This window comes from Cyprinus carpio, chromosome A24 (genome assembly GCF_018340385.1).
Source record: "Cyprinus carpio isolate SPL01 chromosome A24, ASM1834038v1, whole genome shotgun sequence".
Classification (NCBI taxonomy): domain Eukaryota; kingdom Metazoa; phylum Chordata; class Actinopteri; order Cypriniformes; family Cyprinidae; genus Cyprinus; species Cyprinus carpio.
In genome coordinates this window covers 20,149,885-20,165,638 of record NC_056595.1, presented here as the reverse complement: position 1 = coordinate 20,165,638, position 15,754 = coordinate 20,149,885, and the positions used below count along the sequence as shown (strand labels likewise).

The following is a 15,754-nucleotide window of genomic DNA, read 5'->3' as shown; positions in this document are numbered from 1 at the left end:
ACTAAAATTTTATTAGGAGACCAGATTTTGCCAATTATGATGAGGTTTTTGGCTACAACCCTTAATTGTGATAAAATCTCTAGAAACTAGAAAACATTTGGTTTGATAACTATCTCTCTCTCTCTCTCTCTCTCTCTCTCTCTCTCTCTCTCTCTCTCTCTCTCTCCAGGACCTCCAGATAAACTTCCTCAGCCAACGAGACCTCTACCGACGGTCCCACCCGCCCGCTCGCACCCTCCCGTAGATCCACGCAAAAACGACAGGCAGACACGCCCTCCACGAATACCGACCGGCGACAAACCAATGCACCCAAATGCTAAGCCAGACATCTGTGACGGCGGCTTCAACACGTTAGCCATCCTCAGGAGGGAGATGTTTGTGTTTAAGGTAAGCCAACGAATGAGACATACAATAACTATCAGAAATACACAAAACAAACAAATTCATATGTCTTAATTACTATATGAAATGAGCTCATCTTCAATACTGTGTTTGAGAGCGCTGGCAGCTTCAACCGACACACACACACATACACACGCGTGGCGGCTGCAGGAGGCGTTTCAGCCAGCGTTTCGCCTCTCTGTGTGTGGGTGTTTTCTCTTTGTTCTCTCAGCGCTTGAGCTGAAGGAAATTGACCTGTTAGTCAGAGCCTATAAGCTTTTCTTTGCTCGCTGAACCTAAGAGCTGCCTTCAATAAATTCTTAACCCTCCAGTGTGATAGTTGAGTGTATCAGGATAGCTGAGCGTTAGCAATCACAGGATGGATGACAGGGTGTGGATTATGGAGCTCTGACCCTGCTAATGAAAGCTTCAACCTCACCAGTGCGAGAAAGATAAAAGCAAACTCATTGAAAGAAGATAAACTACTGTTTGGTTCCACTTTATACAGTATGTAGGCAACAGCAGTTTTGTATAACATTGTGTAATATTATGTAATCAAAATTTAATCAGAACGCACATGGTGCCAAATATATGCTTACATACGTAAGTAGCCATAGCAGTAGAAGGCTTCTTAAGTGCATTTCATGAGGATTAGTATTGAAGTACATTGACAAAACATTAGTGTTAGTGTTGAAGGTCTACTGTTATAGATTTGCATCTGTATACACTAGTTTTAAAAATTAAGGAACAGCTAATTGTTACTTTTAAATACATACGTATATGTGCACTACTGAAAGTTTGGGGTGAGTAATGCAATTATTATTATTATTTTTTTTCATACTTTTATTCAGCAAGGACACATTACATTGGTCAAAAGAATCAAAAAGAATCAGAACATCGAACAAATGCTGTTGTTTTAAACTTTCGATTCAAAAAAGTCCAATTAATCCTGAAAAAATGTATCGCATTTTCCGCAAAATATTGAGCAGCACAACTGTGTTCAACTGTTTTCTAATTTTAATAGTAGTAGGTGATATTTCTTGAGCAGCAAATCAGCATATTAGAATGATTTCTGGAGGATCATGTGACACTGAAGACTGGAGTAATGATGCTGAAAATTCAGCTTAGCATCACACAAATAAATTACACTTTAAAATATATTGAAATACAAAACAGTTATTTTAAAATGCAATAATAGTTCACAATATTGCTGTTAACATACAGTATTTTACTGTGTTTTTGATCAATTAAATGCAGTCTTCAAAAATACTGAAACTAATTTAAAAATATTGAAATATTCCTAGGAGCCACAAAACATTTGAACGGTAAATAAATATTTTAAATAGATATTTATTTTTAAACATTTTAAATGAAATAAACATTTTTAGATTTATTTTTAATCTATATACTACATTATAAATAAAATATAATGTATGAAAAATGTATGAATAATATGCCTTTTTTTATGAATTGATGACTCAAAAAACTGCAAAAAACTAGTCTATAAACTTAAATCAGTGCATTGATTTACATATCACAAGTGCAAAAAAAAAAAGTTGACAAATTGATGTCCACTACAAGGGGTTGCAAAAAGAGCGTTGCTGGTAAGAAGACTTTAACAGATTAACAATGGAAACTTCTTTAAAAAAGCTGATTCTCTCTGAAAGTAAAGTTTGTTCACTTATGGATATATACTTCTTCAGGTGTATATGAATAAAGAGCGGCTCCAGTAGTTTTGTTGTGGCTCTCTGATCTGTGTGTGTTTGTGAACCAGAGCTCACGTCTCTGAAGGCTACAGCATAGATCTACTGTGCTCTCACTGAACACATAGCCAGTGTTTTTCTGTATATTTTTCTCTGTGTAAAAATAGATGGAATTCATTTGTGAGACTTAACAGAAAGAATATTTTTTTCTGAATCGCCACACTCATGCTGACGTTTAGATTTATTCCACATAAAGGGGTGTTTGTTGGGCTCTAATCTTGTCACTCGGTCTCCTTTCCCCAGTTTCACAGCAGACGCCTCTGGGAAAACAAAATCTATCATGAATGCTGTTACATTTTCTCACTTACACGCTCAGTCGTTTGCTCTCACATGCTGTAAACTGGAGTAGTCTATCATCACAGCTAGACAATAACACAAACATATTTCTGTGCAGTAAAATGCTCAAAGTCTGCCCTCTAAGCTCAGAAGCGTATCCACGGTAATATCAGTGTCAGATCCTCACATTGGCGGCTAATGGTTGTGAGACGGAAGATGTATGTAACCTGTGTCTCTATACCAGTGGCCGGTTACATAGACTGCTTAAACTAGTCTTACAAGTTAGTAATTCAATTTTATTTTTTTAGACTGGTCATAACTTTAAGTCGGTTACATAAAATGTATACTTGTTTATTTTAAATCCAAAAAAGCAAGGCTAATTATCCATTGGCTAACAGCTAATTGGTCAGACTAGTTGTTCAGACACAGTCTTAACATTGTAGCTATGTTTATGCAACTGGCCACTGATTGGCTGAGAGACGAGGAGAGAGATAATATATTCAGCTGTAGACAACCAATCAGAATTCCACAGAGGGACACGTGATCATCAGGGAAAGTTTGATATTATATTGATTATATTGATAATAACAGATTCTTCCAGTCACTTGATAATATAATTACTAGGACTGTAAAAAAACTATCAAATTAATTACATGATATGCTATTAATAATCACGCTTATTTGCATATCATTGTTTGCTGAGACAAGCCAAATGATAATGACACAAATACCAAACATTTGTTTACTTTTTGTACCATTAAATATATAAATATTTAATTGACCCACATATCAACTAGATATTATACAATACATGATAAATGTATGAATACATTTATATATATATATATATATATATATATATATATATATATATATATTATATATATATATATATATATATATATATATATATATATATATATTAGGGCTGTCAAAATGATTAATCACGATTAATCACATCCAAAATAAAAGTTTTGTTTACATAATATATGTGTGTATACTGTGTATATTTATTATGTATATATAAATACACACACATGCATGTATATATTTAAGAAGAATATCTTATGTTTATATATTAAATATATTTATAAATAATATAAAATATAAGAATATAAATATATAAATGTATATACATGTAAATATTTTCTAAATATATAATTTATGTGTGTGTATTTATATATACATAATAAATATACCCTGTACACATACATATATTATGTAAACAAAACTTTTATTTTGGATGTGATTAATCATGATTAATCATTTGACAGCCCTAATATATATATATATATATATATATATATATATATATATATATATATATATATATATATATATATATATATATATAGATATATATAAATAGTATATTTATATTATTTATTATTATATATTATATTATATTATATTATATTATATTATATTATATATATATTATATGATGTATTAAATATGGAATGTAAATAATTTAAAATATTATTAATATAATTAATTAATAATATAAAACAATAATATAAATATAGTCTTTTAAAGCTTTTTTAATTATAATTCTAAAAATTGCAATTTACAATTGTGTTGGTATTTTATTTTAATAAAAATTATATATATATATATATATATATATATATATATATATATATATATAATATATGAATATTATATACTATGTAATGCATGATTAATCTATGAATGAGTAAATATATAAATATTTAAATTTATATATATAATATAATACATATATATATATATATATATATATATATATTATAAGTATATAATATATTATATATATAGATATATAATATATATATTATATATATATATATATATATATATATATATATATATATATATATATATGTTTGTGTGTGTGTATGTGTGTGTGTGTATATATATAAATTAATAAATATATATTGTATAATGCATGATCATTCCATGAATAAATATATAAAAATATGTAAATATTTAATATTTAGTAAATATTTTTATTTATAATAAAATGCAACGTAAATAATTTATAATGAAAATATAAAATATGTATAAATATCTTTTTAAAGCTATTTTTAAATGTCAAAATAAATTTATATAATCCCTATATGTACAATTTCCGCAAATGTAAATAAAGGCATGCTTTGTTCTCTGTCATTTCTCCAGTAATATAAACAGTCAGTTCCCTCCTCCCTCTCTCTCTCTCTATAGTAAGTATGTGTATTTGAAGTGTTGGAGAGTGTGTCTCACTCACTCAACTCACTGGCTGTCTCCTGAGTGCTACTGTTTGATGCAGTTTAAGTCTTTGCCCGGTGACAGATCTCTTCCGTCCAGTCCTGTGAGGAGAGTTTCACAGTTCGGTGAGGGATCTGTAGACTGTGAAATAGTGAGAGGCAGAGGGATAGAGGCCGATCTCCCAGCAGCAAGCTCTCAACCTGCCCAGCACCACACTGCTCACGGTGCTTTCATCTTTCCCATGTATCGCTCCATCTCTCTATCTCCCCACACACATCCCTGTGTTCAGTATTGGCTGGCTGTTACAGTGTGCATCATTTGAGCAGACTAAACCTCTGAATGGAATCTGTATTAACATCGTCTGAGCTCTCGTAACTTACTGCTTCATCCTGCAAAATCAAGCACATTCAAATATTAGTGAAATCAAATTCCATTGATCATTTCTGACATCTGGATTAATCAATATGTAGCTGTAGGGACGGGAAATATGAGAAATTTCCCATTCCTCTTTTCCCTTAAATGATGCCTTAAATGAACCAGACATGACACTGATTTAAGTCTCTGAAATCTTAAAGGGATATTTACACACACACACACACACACACACACACACACACACACACACACACACACACACGCGCACACACACACACACACACACACACACACACGCGCACACACACACACACACACACACACACACACACACACACACACACACACACACACATATTTAAACCACAACATACAGAAGCCTTTATAAGCTCTTTTTTATAAGGTTTTTTATTGCATCACAAGAAGTTCTGAAGCTCTGATCCTAATAACAGCTTGCGCTTCAATTTCTCTAATCCTACCGCTGCTTCCTGTTCTATAACATTATATTTAACATTTCACTCCTCTTTGTTGCTCAGTTAAATTAGAGATAATTTAAGCTGAAGACAGTCCAACTTGTACCAGATAATGGTCTCTCTGAGAATGACTGTTCCAAAAAATGAGGTACAGTACAGAGGGTCACATAAGACATTCTTTCTTACAGAACAAAGCAGAATACATTTTTGCTCTGTGACCCATTTTTTAAGGCCCAAAATTCGTGCAACCCCACACAACCACCTTTGTAACAGAAATAGCCTATATTTTAAGGTCTTAATTGTCAAAATGTCAAATGAAACCTTTCCAAGTCCGACTTTGTAGTTGAACTCATCTGCCAGTTTATAATAATACATTTAAAAAAAAAAGAAAGTCATCAGTGTGACAGAGCCTGTTTTAAAGCTGAAGTTATGCTGAGGCTGTCATTTCTCACTCATTCAGGCCGGATGGGGCTGAGAACAAGAAACACAGCAGTGTGTCTTCTCTCAAACACTAATGAAACGCAGATGAATGTGGTGCGTCTAGAGACCAGGACTTTACTAGTAGATCACTGTTGTGTGTGTGGGCTTCCCTGTGATTACAGAGTGCAAGTCAAATTTGTTTGTCTTTCTCTGGTTTTGGGATAGAAGAGGCTGGTAAGAGAAGGACGAGAAAGAGTAGTGTCTTTAAAAGTGAAGAAAAACAGCCACGATACTGGAGTGCAGTCTTTGCATTGCCATTCAGTCGCTAAAGTGTTCTGAGTGGTTGTTAGTATGTTGCTATGCAGTTGCTAGGTGGCTGCTTACAGGACCCAATCAAATTTAAGGTGTTGTTTAAGTGAGTAGGGGACAAGTTATACAACAAAGTTAATTCTACTGATATCTGACTTTGCAAACACCTCTACTAAACAAAAAGCCTGTGCTCTGTTTGATACATTTGTAGCTACAGTGAGGAACAATAGGAATCAAAGTAGTGGTGCAAAATCTGAAGAATGACATCTCTGTAATTGAGTACAAAATACTGTCAGCGAAGAGCAGGCTGAAGAAGTGTCATCTGAGCGCCTTACTGCAGGATAAAATGAAAGACGTCTTCAGTTTTAGAGATACTGATGGTCAAATTACATTCCTCAATTTGCTGCATAAGATTAGTCAGGAGAAGCAAATGTGTGCTTGAAGAATAATGGAGTTGTCATCTTTGAGCCATATGTTATGCTCAAACTTTGCATTGAGAGATTCAGTCCTGATGAAACAGACTTGTGGTGCACAGCGAATTATCTCAGAACTGCATATAACAAATTTTAGTTCTGAATGCTGACTGGTCAATATCACATTCCAGCTGTGCTGCACTACACAGTACTTGTTTATCCATTTTATAATATAACAATATTATAAATATTACATATTTAATAATGATTATGTTAATAAATGTACACATTATATATTAATTCCATAACATATTATTTAAATTATAACATGCACAAATATGAGAACTATTCTGATAATCTCTTTAAAACCTTTTCCTGACATTAAGGTTATTTTATATTCCAAAGTATATTATTGTAATGTACAAAATCATATTAGGCCTAATTTACTAATAGTCATTCACAAATGTTATATTATTCAATAATAATAATACTATAAATAATAATTATTGTTGTTGTTGTTGTTGTTGTTGTTGTTGTTGGGCTTGATTTCCCATCATCCTCTCCAGCAGCACAAGAATGATAAAACATCAATTACACGCCTAATGTGCATCCTTTGCTGTTCATTACGACTAAAAAGCCTCCTGCGTCTGCTGGGAACTGTGAAATATGAAATTGCCCACAGTGTCTGTTTTTATAAATTTTGATTTCTGGACTCATAAGTAGGAACTTCCCAGGAGGGAACGATTGTTACGGCTACCACAGAGTGATGACGGAGATATTGTCTGTTTTGCCACCAATGTTTAAACAAGCTTTAGAGCATCAAAGCAGTGGCATCAAAGCTGTAGATGTGTGACGTGGGATTTTCCAGAGCTGGAAGTGAGAGCAGCTGCGGCCGAACGGCTGTAGGTAAAGGCCAGGATGCCACAGCTCAAACGATTCCCATCTGGGTTTGAGTTATTTATAAAATAATTTGTCCTAAAAAAACAGACTTGTAAACAACAGAAAAGCTGCTGTTTACAAGACTAAACTTCTAAAGCCTTGTATTGACCACTCTGTGCTCCAAAAAACAACATGCAAAGCCTTATGGGATATGTCTGAAAATGTTCCATACAGCTAATGTTTCTTTGTTTTTTTCTCTTCCAATCATGTTCTCTCTATGAAGACCACTGGTTTTGGAGGGTCAGAGATAACACTGTGATGCCAGGTTACCCCATGCTCATCAATGTCTTCTGGAGGGGTCTGCCACCCAGGATCGACGCCGTCTATGAGAACAGCAAGGGCAAATTTGTTTTCTTCAAAGGTAAGATTTCTACACATCAGATCAATTTCCTTCAGCACAATTTGTTAACAAGCGTCAGATGTGAGTTGAGTTCAGAGATCAGTGAATGAACAGCATTGAGTTCAGTGCGGGAACAGCATGAAGAAGAGACTTAAACTTGTTTCTACAGAGAGGTCAACTGCTGTAGGGCTCTCACGGGTTTATCTGTACTGCTTTACTGGATATAACACTGTTAGGAGTTCATCTAGTGACTGTGAGAACATGCTTGTGTGAGAGTGTCTATGATGGTGAATCTCACAAAACCTGTCAAGAACATGAGTCATATTTACACACATTTAAAAGGAAATAGCCATGTACAAATGAATAAAATAACTCTCATATAATGTGCTTTTGATGAGAATTTTTTGAAATCACATTGAGGTCATTATGATGAAGCTTATAAACTCATCACATTTGTGATTTTCTTCCCATGGGTTCGTACACAGTGTGTGTGGTCCATGTGGAAGCAAATAAACACATTTTTCACACTCATTGCCAGTAGAAAGCAGCACAGAGTGAGGATCGCTTACACTGACCTCTTGAGCAGTTAAGTAGGTCAGAAAGCATGGCCATATCTGGACGTTTAAATGTGTTGCTCTGGATAACGTTGACCTCAAGCCAACATTTACAATAAAATCACCCTGCAATTTCACTTTCTCAAACAAAACACAGACATAAATGAGCAAACACGCATACTAGGCTCCAGGGGTCTGCAGTGATCTCTCTTGCATTCTTCGGCCCCTGCGTTTCGCATAGAGAGACGCTTGACCTCGCTGAGAGGGCCATGAGAAAGACCCAGGTGACGTGACAGGCATTTCCTCCTCCAGAGGAAAAATGATGGACCTGTCCTCCTCTGACCCCTCAGACTCCAAACAAACCATGACAGCCCTTAACCCGGCCCGCTGTGGACATGTTTCCTGAGCTCAGAGGGTCAGTGCTGCACCCCTGCTCTCCTCCCTTCTCCACGAGTGCCTCTAAAGCACACTGACATTTTAAAGTGAAGGCATTAACATGTCAGGTCTGAGTAACAGTGGCAGACACACGGCCAAAGGCCTGCTCAAAGTAATTAAAGGCAAACAGGAAGTGCCTGAACTGTGAAATTGAATGTTTGGTTTTGCAGAAACGGACATTTATCTGGAAATGATGTAAATATTGAGGATTCCGTGTCAATAACCTTAGTGATTATCAGTTATTCACACAAACATGAAATATGATTATGGTTATCTTTAAAAAAGTTTTTCCATTGGATGAATGTGCATACAGTGGGACTATGGCTATATATATATATATTTGTGTGTGTGTGTGTGTGTGTGTGTGTGTGTGTGTGTGTGTGTGTGTGTGTGTGTGTGTGTGTGTGTGTGTGTGACCCTGGACCACAAACCCAGTCTTAAGTCGCTGGAGTATATTTGTAGCAATAGCCAAAAAAACACTGTATGGGTCAAAATTATCGATTTTTCTTTTATGCCAAAAATCATTAGGATATTAAGTAAAGATCATGATCCATGAAGATATTTAGTAAATTTCCTATGGTAAATATATCAAAACTTAATTTTTAATTAGTAATATGCATTGCTAAGAATTCATTTGGACAAATGTAAAGGCGATTTTCTCAGTATTTTGATTTTTTTGCACCCTCAGATTCCAGATTTTCAAATAGTTGTATCTCGACCAAATATTGTCCTATCATAATAAACCATACATCAATGGAATGCTTATTTATTCAGCTTTCGAAAAAAAATTGACACTTAAGAGTGGTTTTGTGGTCCAGGGTCACATATACTGTGTGTGTGTGTGTGTGTGTGTGTGTGTGTGTGTGTGTGTGTGTGTGTGTGTGTGTGTGTGTGTGTGTGTGTGTGTGTGTGTGTGTGTGTGTGTGTGTGTGTGTGTGTGTGTGTGTGTGTTTTCATAAAATATATATTATATTTTTGTGCTGTACATGTCCATTTTCCATTAAGAGCATTAATTTTAATATTTAATAATCATTGCTGCACTGCAATATAATAATAATAAAATTTTAAAATTTATTTATACATTATGGTAGAATATGTCTACTGCCTTTTAATTTAAAATTAAATACATTGAATAAAAATCGTTTGTAATATATATATATATATATATATATATATATATATATATATATATATATATATTACAAATATATTATATATAATGAAAATATTTCATTATATATATATATATATATATATATATATATATATATATATATATATATATATATAATGAAATATTTTAAATAAAAATATACATTTATATATGTATTTGCTATAATACTGTATGTACTGTAATAGGTATAATATTTATTTTTTATTATAATATTTAACTTTATTACATTATATATATTTTTACTGTATGAGTCGATAATAATAATAATTGTTATGATTTTTATAACCAACATTTCAACCAAACAGCCATTATGATTAATAATAAAGTATGCAACAAAATACAGTGCAATCAATCAAGGCTTATTTTCCACACTGTTATTCACTAAATGAGCATCAAGGAAAAACTATTTGAAAGCATTTTTGTCAATGCTCTTATACTAAGATGTCACAGGAGGAAATTGTGACACAGACTTGAGGAAATGTAATAGACAACTAAAAAAGCACATTAAAATCATCACAATATATAATCAATATACAGTATTTTCCAAAATCAACAAACCACTCCACGATATGTGTAGCCAAATTTGAACAAATCAGCAAGTCATAAAAAAATTCTAGAAACCATGATTTACATTTTTCTTCTTTGACTGATCTAAATGACTGAACTTTCTCAAAATCTACCATGGGCTGAATATTGTAATCTCCTGATTTCTCCTTTGTTCCTGTGCTTTTTCTAGGCAAGCAGTTCTGGGTGTTCAAGGACACAATGCTACAGCCTGGCTACCCCCAGGACATCTCAATGTTTGGAAACGGCATGCCAGCGCAGAGTATAGAGACAGCCGTCTGGTGGGAGGACGTGGCCAAGACCTACTTCTTCAAAGGAGATAGGTATGTGAACAGAATGCGAGGGTTCATCTATGTGTGTGTGTGCGTGTGTGTGTGTGTGTGTGTGTGTGTGTGCACTCGGCCATGTGTGTGTAACTTTCTCTGATTATCTATATGCAGGTATTGGAGATATAATGAAGACTTGAAAATGATAGATCCTGGTTATCCCAAGTCCATCACTGTATGGAAGGGTGTCCCAGATTCTCCTCAAGGAGCATTTGTGGACAAAGCTAACGGTAAGCTTCCTATATATACATATATAAATGCTATTATATTTTTTTATATTGTTCTTTTGAAGTCATACAATAGCTTTGTGTGAGGAACACACCGATATTTAACTTACCTTCTGCTTTGACTTTCAAATTGAATGCATGATAAAACTTGAAATATTGTGCTAAAGTCACTTGAATTACTTTTATAGTGACAAAACATTAATTTCAAGCCAGCTAACTCCTTAATAAGACCATAATTTGGTATTTTAAGTAGAATTTGGCATCTTGTCAGAACCATTGGTTGTAGGCAACACAAGTTTGAATCTGGCTTCCAACCTTTCCCAATCTCATGCCCTCACCATCTTCCCATAATCTCCTGTCATTTCTCCATTATATTTTGAATAAAAAACTCAAAATGGCAGAAAAGGAATTTAGGACCTAACATCTACAAAACATAAATAAAGACTTGTTAGCTAATTAATTTAAACTACAAACAGACCATGCAGCATTTAAATTTTTATATTGCATTTGACTCCAAATTTTTTCTGTCCATTATGAAGCAGTTTAATTCAGCGTCAATCTCGTTTACGCTGGGCTATTTTCATTCTGCACAAGAACACAGTTCTGAAAGTTAGTGCAGGACGAGTGTGAATGTCTCTGGCAGGAGCTCTCGGGGTGGGGAAGTCTTGCATGAGTTCAGTCCGTAGCTGCAGGCGCGCAGGTCGACAGCCACGCATATGCCATCTGTACCCATCCCTGCTGCCAGGTTCGCCCGTCGACGCAGGCGCTCATCTGAGCATGAAGGGTGGATTGATATTCCAGGGAAATTGTTTGGCTAGCCACACTTTGATAGTGATTGTGGGCTTTCTTTCAGCCCTGTCTCTGCACGTTACCAAAAAGGCCTCTGTGGGAGAGACAGAGTCAAGAAAATTGACCCTAATTATGTGTCATCATAGCCAGCCGATCATGGGGAGATAAGAAAGGATAGCGTTTTTTCCTCAGCTCTAGTCCAGTTTTAATGCAGGTATCGATGTTACGATAACCTGTGGTCTTACTATAAGCTTTTCAGATCACACTTTTTAGATCACGCTGAGCCCCTCTTTCAGTCTGGAACATTTTTATTTTCAGGATCTAGAAACTTTATTCAACAGATTTAGTGGAGAGTGAAAGGAAATTAGCAGGGAGATGTGAGATCAGGATTAATCTCAGACTGGAACATATGCACCATGGTTCAATTTCTATGCCAGTAGGCCTGAACAGCCCAAATATAGATTACAGGTCTGTTGATGTTTTGTAATTAATAAATAAATAAATAAATAAATAAATAAATAAATAAATAAATAAATATCAAATGAAATGAAATGAAATGAAATTAAATTAAATTAAATTAAATTAAATTAAAATGCATGCATCGTAATGGTAGCAAAATGAATAGGCTTATCAACTTTTGTTGTCAGCATCAAAGGCCATGTGTCCAATCAAACCTTTATTTGTCACTTCATAGAAAGTAAATTTAGCAATGACATACCTTCATCTTCAAAAACCTTCAACAAAGCCCTGCAAGATTTAAACATATTTTACACATTTTACATAAATACATTTAGTATATAATTATATTCTAAATATGAAAAATTAATAGAAAAAAATATTTTTAAATATATATTTAAAATGTGAAATTATAGAAAATATATTTAAAAAATATATTTAAAAAATATATTTGTGATATTTTAAAATATTAAAAAAGCTTTTAAAACAATATTTAAACATCAGATCAATTTAGTGTTATTTTAGTGTTATTAATAAAATTAATAAATGCACAAAAATGACTAAAACTAACTAAAATTTAAATGAAACCAGCAAATATACAAAATGAAAAAACTAATTAAAATATAAAAACTATAACTATTTAAATTTTAGTTAGTTTTAGTCATTTTTGTGCATTTTTATCTTTATTAGTTTTTTTATACACGTCTACATAGTTTTTATTCATTTTTATTTTAGTTTAAACTTTATAATAATAATAATTTTAGAATTTTTAATATATTTCAGATAAAGTTTATGGATTTTGTTAATAACCTTGAATCAATTAAAATGCTACAAGTGAATTTAGACATCACTATATTATAATGTTCAGTATGAAAAATAGATATTCACTTCAAGGTTTGTTAAAGATTATATTTAAGTGAGCGTTTGATGACCTCAAAAGTAATTAAAAATGTAAAAATAGGTGAAAACTAATATGCACAATTAAATATCCAATATAAATACAAAAATAACTTATGTCTCCCGTGTCAATGCTTTGCAGGTTTCACTTACTTCTACAAGGACAAAGAGTACTGGAAGTTCAACAACCACAGGCTGCGGGTGGAGCCCGGCTACCCTCGCTCCATCCTCAAAGACTTCATGGGATGCGACCTCACGCCCATTGACCCTGACATGCAGCCGACAGAGGACGAGGACGTTGTGATTAAACTGGACAACGAAGCCAGCACTGTCAAAGCCATCGCCATCGTCATTCCCTGCGTCCTGGCGCTCTGCCTGCTGGTGTTGATCTACACCGTCTTTCAGTTCAAGAGGAAGGGGACGCCCCGACACATACTGTACTGCAAACGCTCCATGCAGGAGTGGGTGTGAGTCACACGGCCACAAGACACGGTGGTGTAAACACCCTAAACTTGCAGACTTTGGCTCTTGACCTGCGTCTCACTCAAGGAGAACAGCGAGGGCCTTTGCTTTGATTCCCCCCTCCAGGAGACAAGGGGTGCATTTCCCTCCAAAACTCCCTTCTCTTGCCCCATTGGCCCCGGTGCACCCGCTGTAGGAGGCTTGCGGGATTGCAAGGATCCCACGGTGCATTGCGCCGTCCAGTGCCACTGTATGACGTGGAAATTGCTGATTGCTATAACTTTAGGTTTTACAAGTGCAATGCTCAAAAATGAAAAAAATTACGAAAATGTTGCAGGAGTCACATTTTTTTTTTTCACATTTTTGCTTGGCTCCAATCTATTTATTTTCAAACAGTATTATTTACGATTCCCTTTACAGCATCCCAAACCAAATAAAGACTCCAAAGAGGATCTTTTTTCTTCTTTTTACGATTTTTTTTTTTTTTCTATACAATTTTTTTTTTTTTTACTCCCTGCTCTAAATATTTTGCAATGATATGTAGTGGGGGAAGTTTTGACTGTTGTGGCAGTCTGTCTCAAAAACAGGGGCCAAATTATTCTGCAATATTTTAATAGCCTTAATTATGGTTTGTGTTTGCTTTTGTTTTAGTTTATTTGTTTGTTTTTAAGCACTGCTTTGTTTGTCCTGTCAGAACAGCAGTGCAATATTGCTTTGCTCCCTTTGAGATCGATTTGAGACCTCATTTTGCCAGGGGCTGCACTGCAGGGCTGCCCGGCCGCTGGAACGGGGCGGGACTCCTTAACCTCTGCCTAACATATCAGTCAAAACAGAGGGAAGACCGAGCCACTGCAACAATGAATACTTTATAGCGTTTTTTTTCTGTCTGATGGTAGAATTGCAACTGCAAAGGAAGTGCTTGATCCGTTTATCGTGCTTTACGCTCACCCGTTTGGTCGTGTTTACACGGACAGAGATTTGAGAATTTGTTTCTTCCCCTTTTCCAAAAGGTTGAGCATGTCATCTCCTTCAGACTGCCTTGTTTTTAGGTCTGGATGGGGTCCTAGAACCTTGACATATACCACCAGAGCAACTCAGGACAGCGCTTGATTCAAAGTGTATGCAAGCCTTCACATCCAGTCCTGTGTCTTTATTATTAACCGAGAAGAAAATCAAGGATACTGTATATCATGTAACGTTTCACCATTGCTTGTGATGGGAAGTTTCTGCAATAGGATCGGATGTTTTTTTTAACTTTCAGTTCTGTTCATGTCTTGCAGTCTGACTCTAGTTCAATCCTTTGCATCGAACAGATGTTTGAACACAGTTATTTGCTTGCATTAGCATTTTTTAATGTTTGTTTAATTTTTTTTTTTTTTTGGGGGGGGGGTGGGGGGGGGGGGGGGTACATTTGAAATGGTCTCAACCTCAACTTTAAAGTGGTACTTAAAGTGCTAAGCTGTCATCCGTTTCCTTTAGATGCGAGGAAAAAAAACGTACGTGATCTGAAGGAAACCATACGCGTGTTTTTGGCAAGCAGTGTTTGAATGTGTGTCTATACTGATGCTAGATTTTTCTTTCTTTCTTTTTTCATTATTTTAAAAAAAAAAGGGGAAAAAATGGGACATTCTTCAAACTCATGTACTTCATGACTCGGTTTGGGACGAACCGTCCTGACAGACTTAATAAATTAATCAGTATATGATTAAAATGCATTTTAGCGTTTTGTTCTCATTTACTATATACAGTATGCATATTCAGTCTGGGAAAATATAAACATCTACTCTTTCAACTAACGGAAATACCATGGTAATAACATAGTATTTTAATGTGGTAATCATTTAGTAGTACCACAGAATATAGAAAAAAACACTATGGTATTACCATGAGACTGCTGCAGTACTTTTCTTCATTTTTTTGACTTACAAAAATGTATTTTGGACATTTTTACCATG

The 15,754-nt window shown here is 34.5% G+C and overlaps 1 protein-coding gene across 2 annotated transcripts in view; it reads left to right on the top strand.

Annotated features, from left to right (window-relative positions):
- Window positions 1–15,514, top strand: part of LOC109066121 (matrix metalloproteinase-16-like) — a 52,857-nt gene extending 37,343 nt beyond the window's left edge. For both annotated transcript variants that reach the window (XM_042714583.1, XM_042714582.1), the window contains 5 exons: window positions 170–387; window positions 7,798–7,936; window positions 10,815–10,965; window positions 11,083–11,198; window positions 13,480–15,514. In XM_042714583.1, the coding sequence (XP_042570517.1) occupies window positions 170–387; window positions 7,798–7,936; window positions 10,815–10,965; window positions 11,083–11,198; window positions 13,480–13,808 (953 nt within the window). In that variant the 3' untranslated portion in view covers window positions 13,809–15,514. The remainder of the gene's footprint in view (window positions 1–169; window positions 388–7,797; window positions 7,937–10,814; window positions 10,966–11,082; window positions 11,199–13,479) is intronic.
- The last annotated feature ends 240 nt before the right edge of the window (window positions 15,515–15,754 follow it).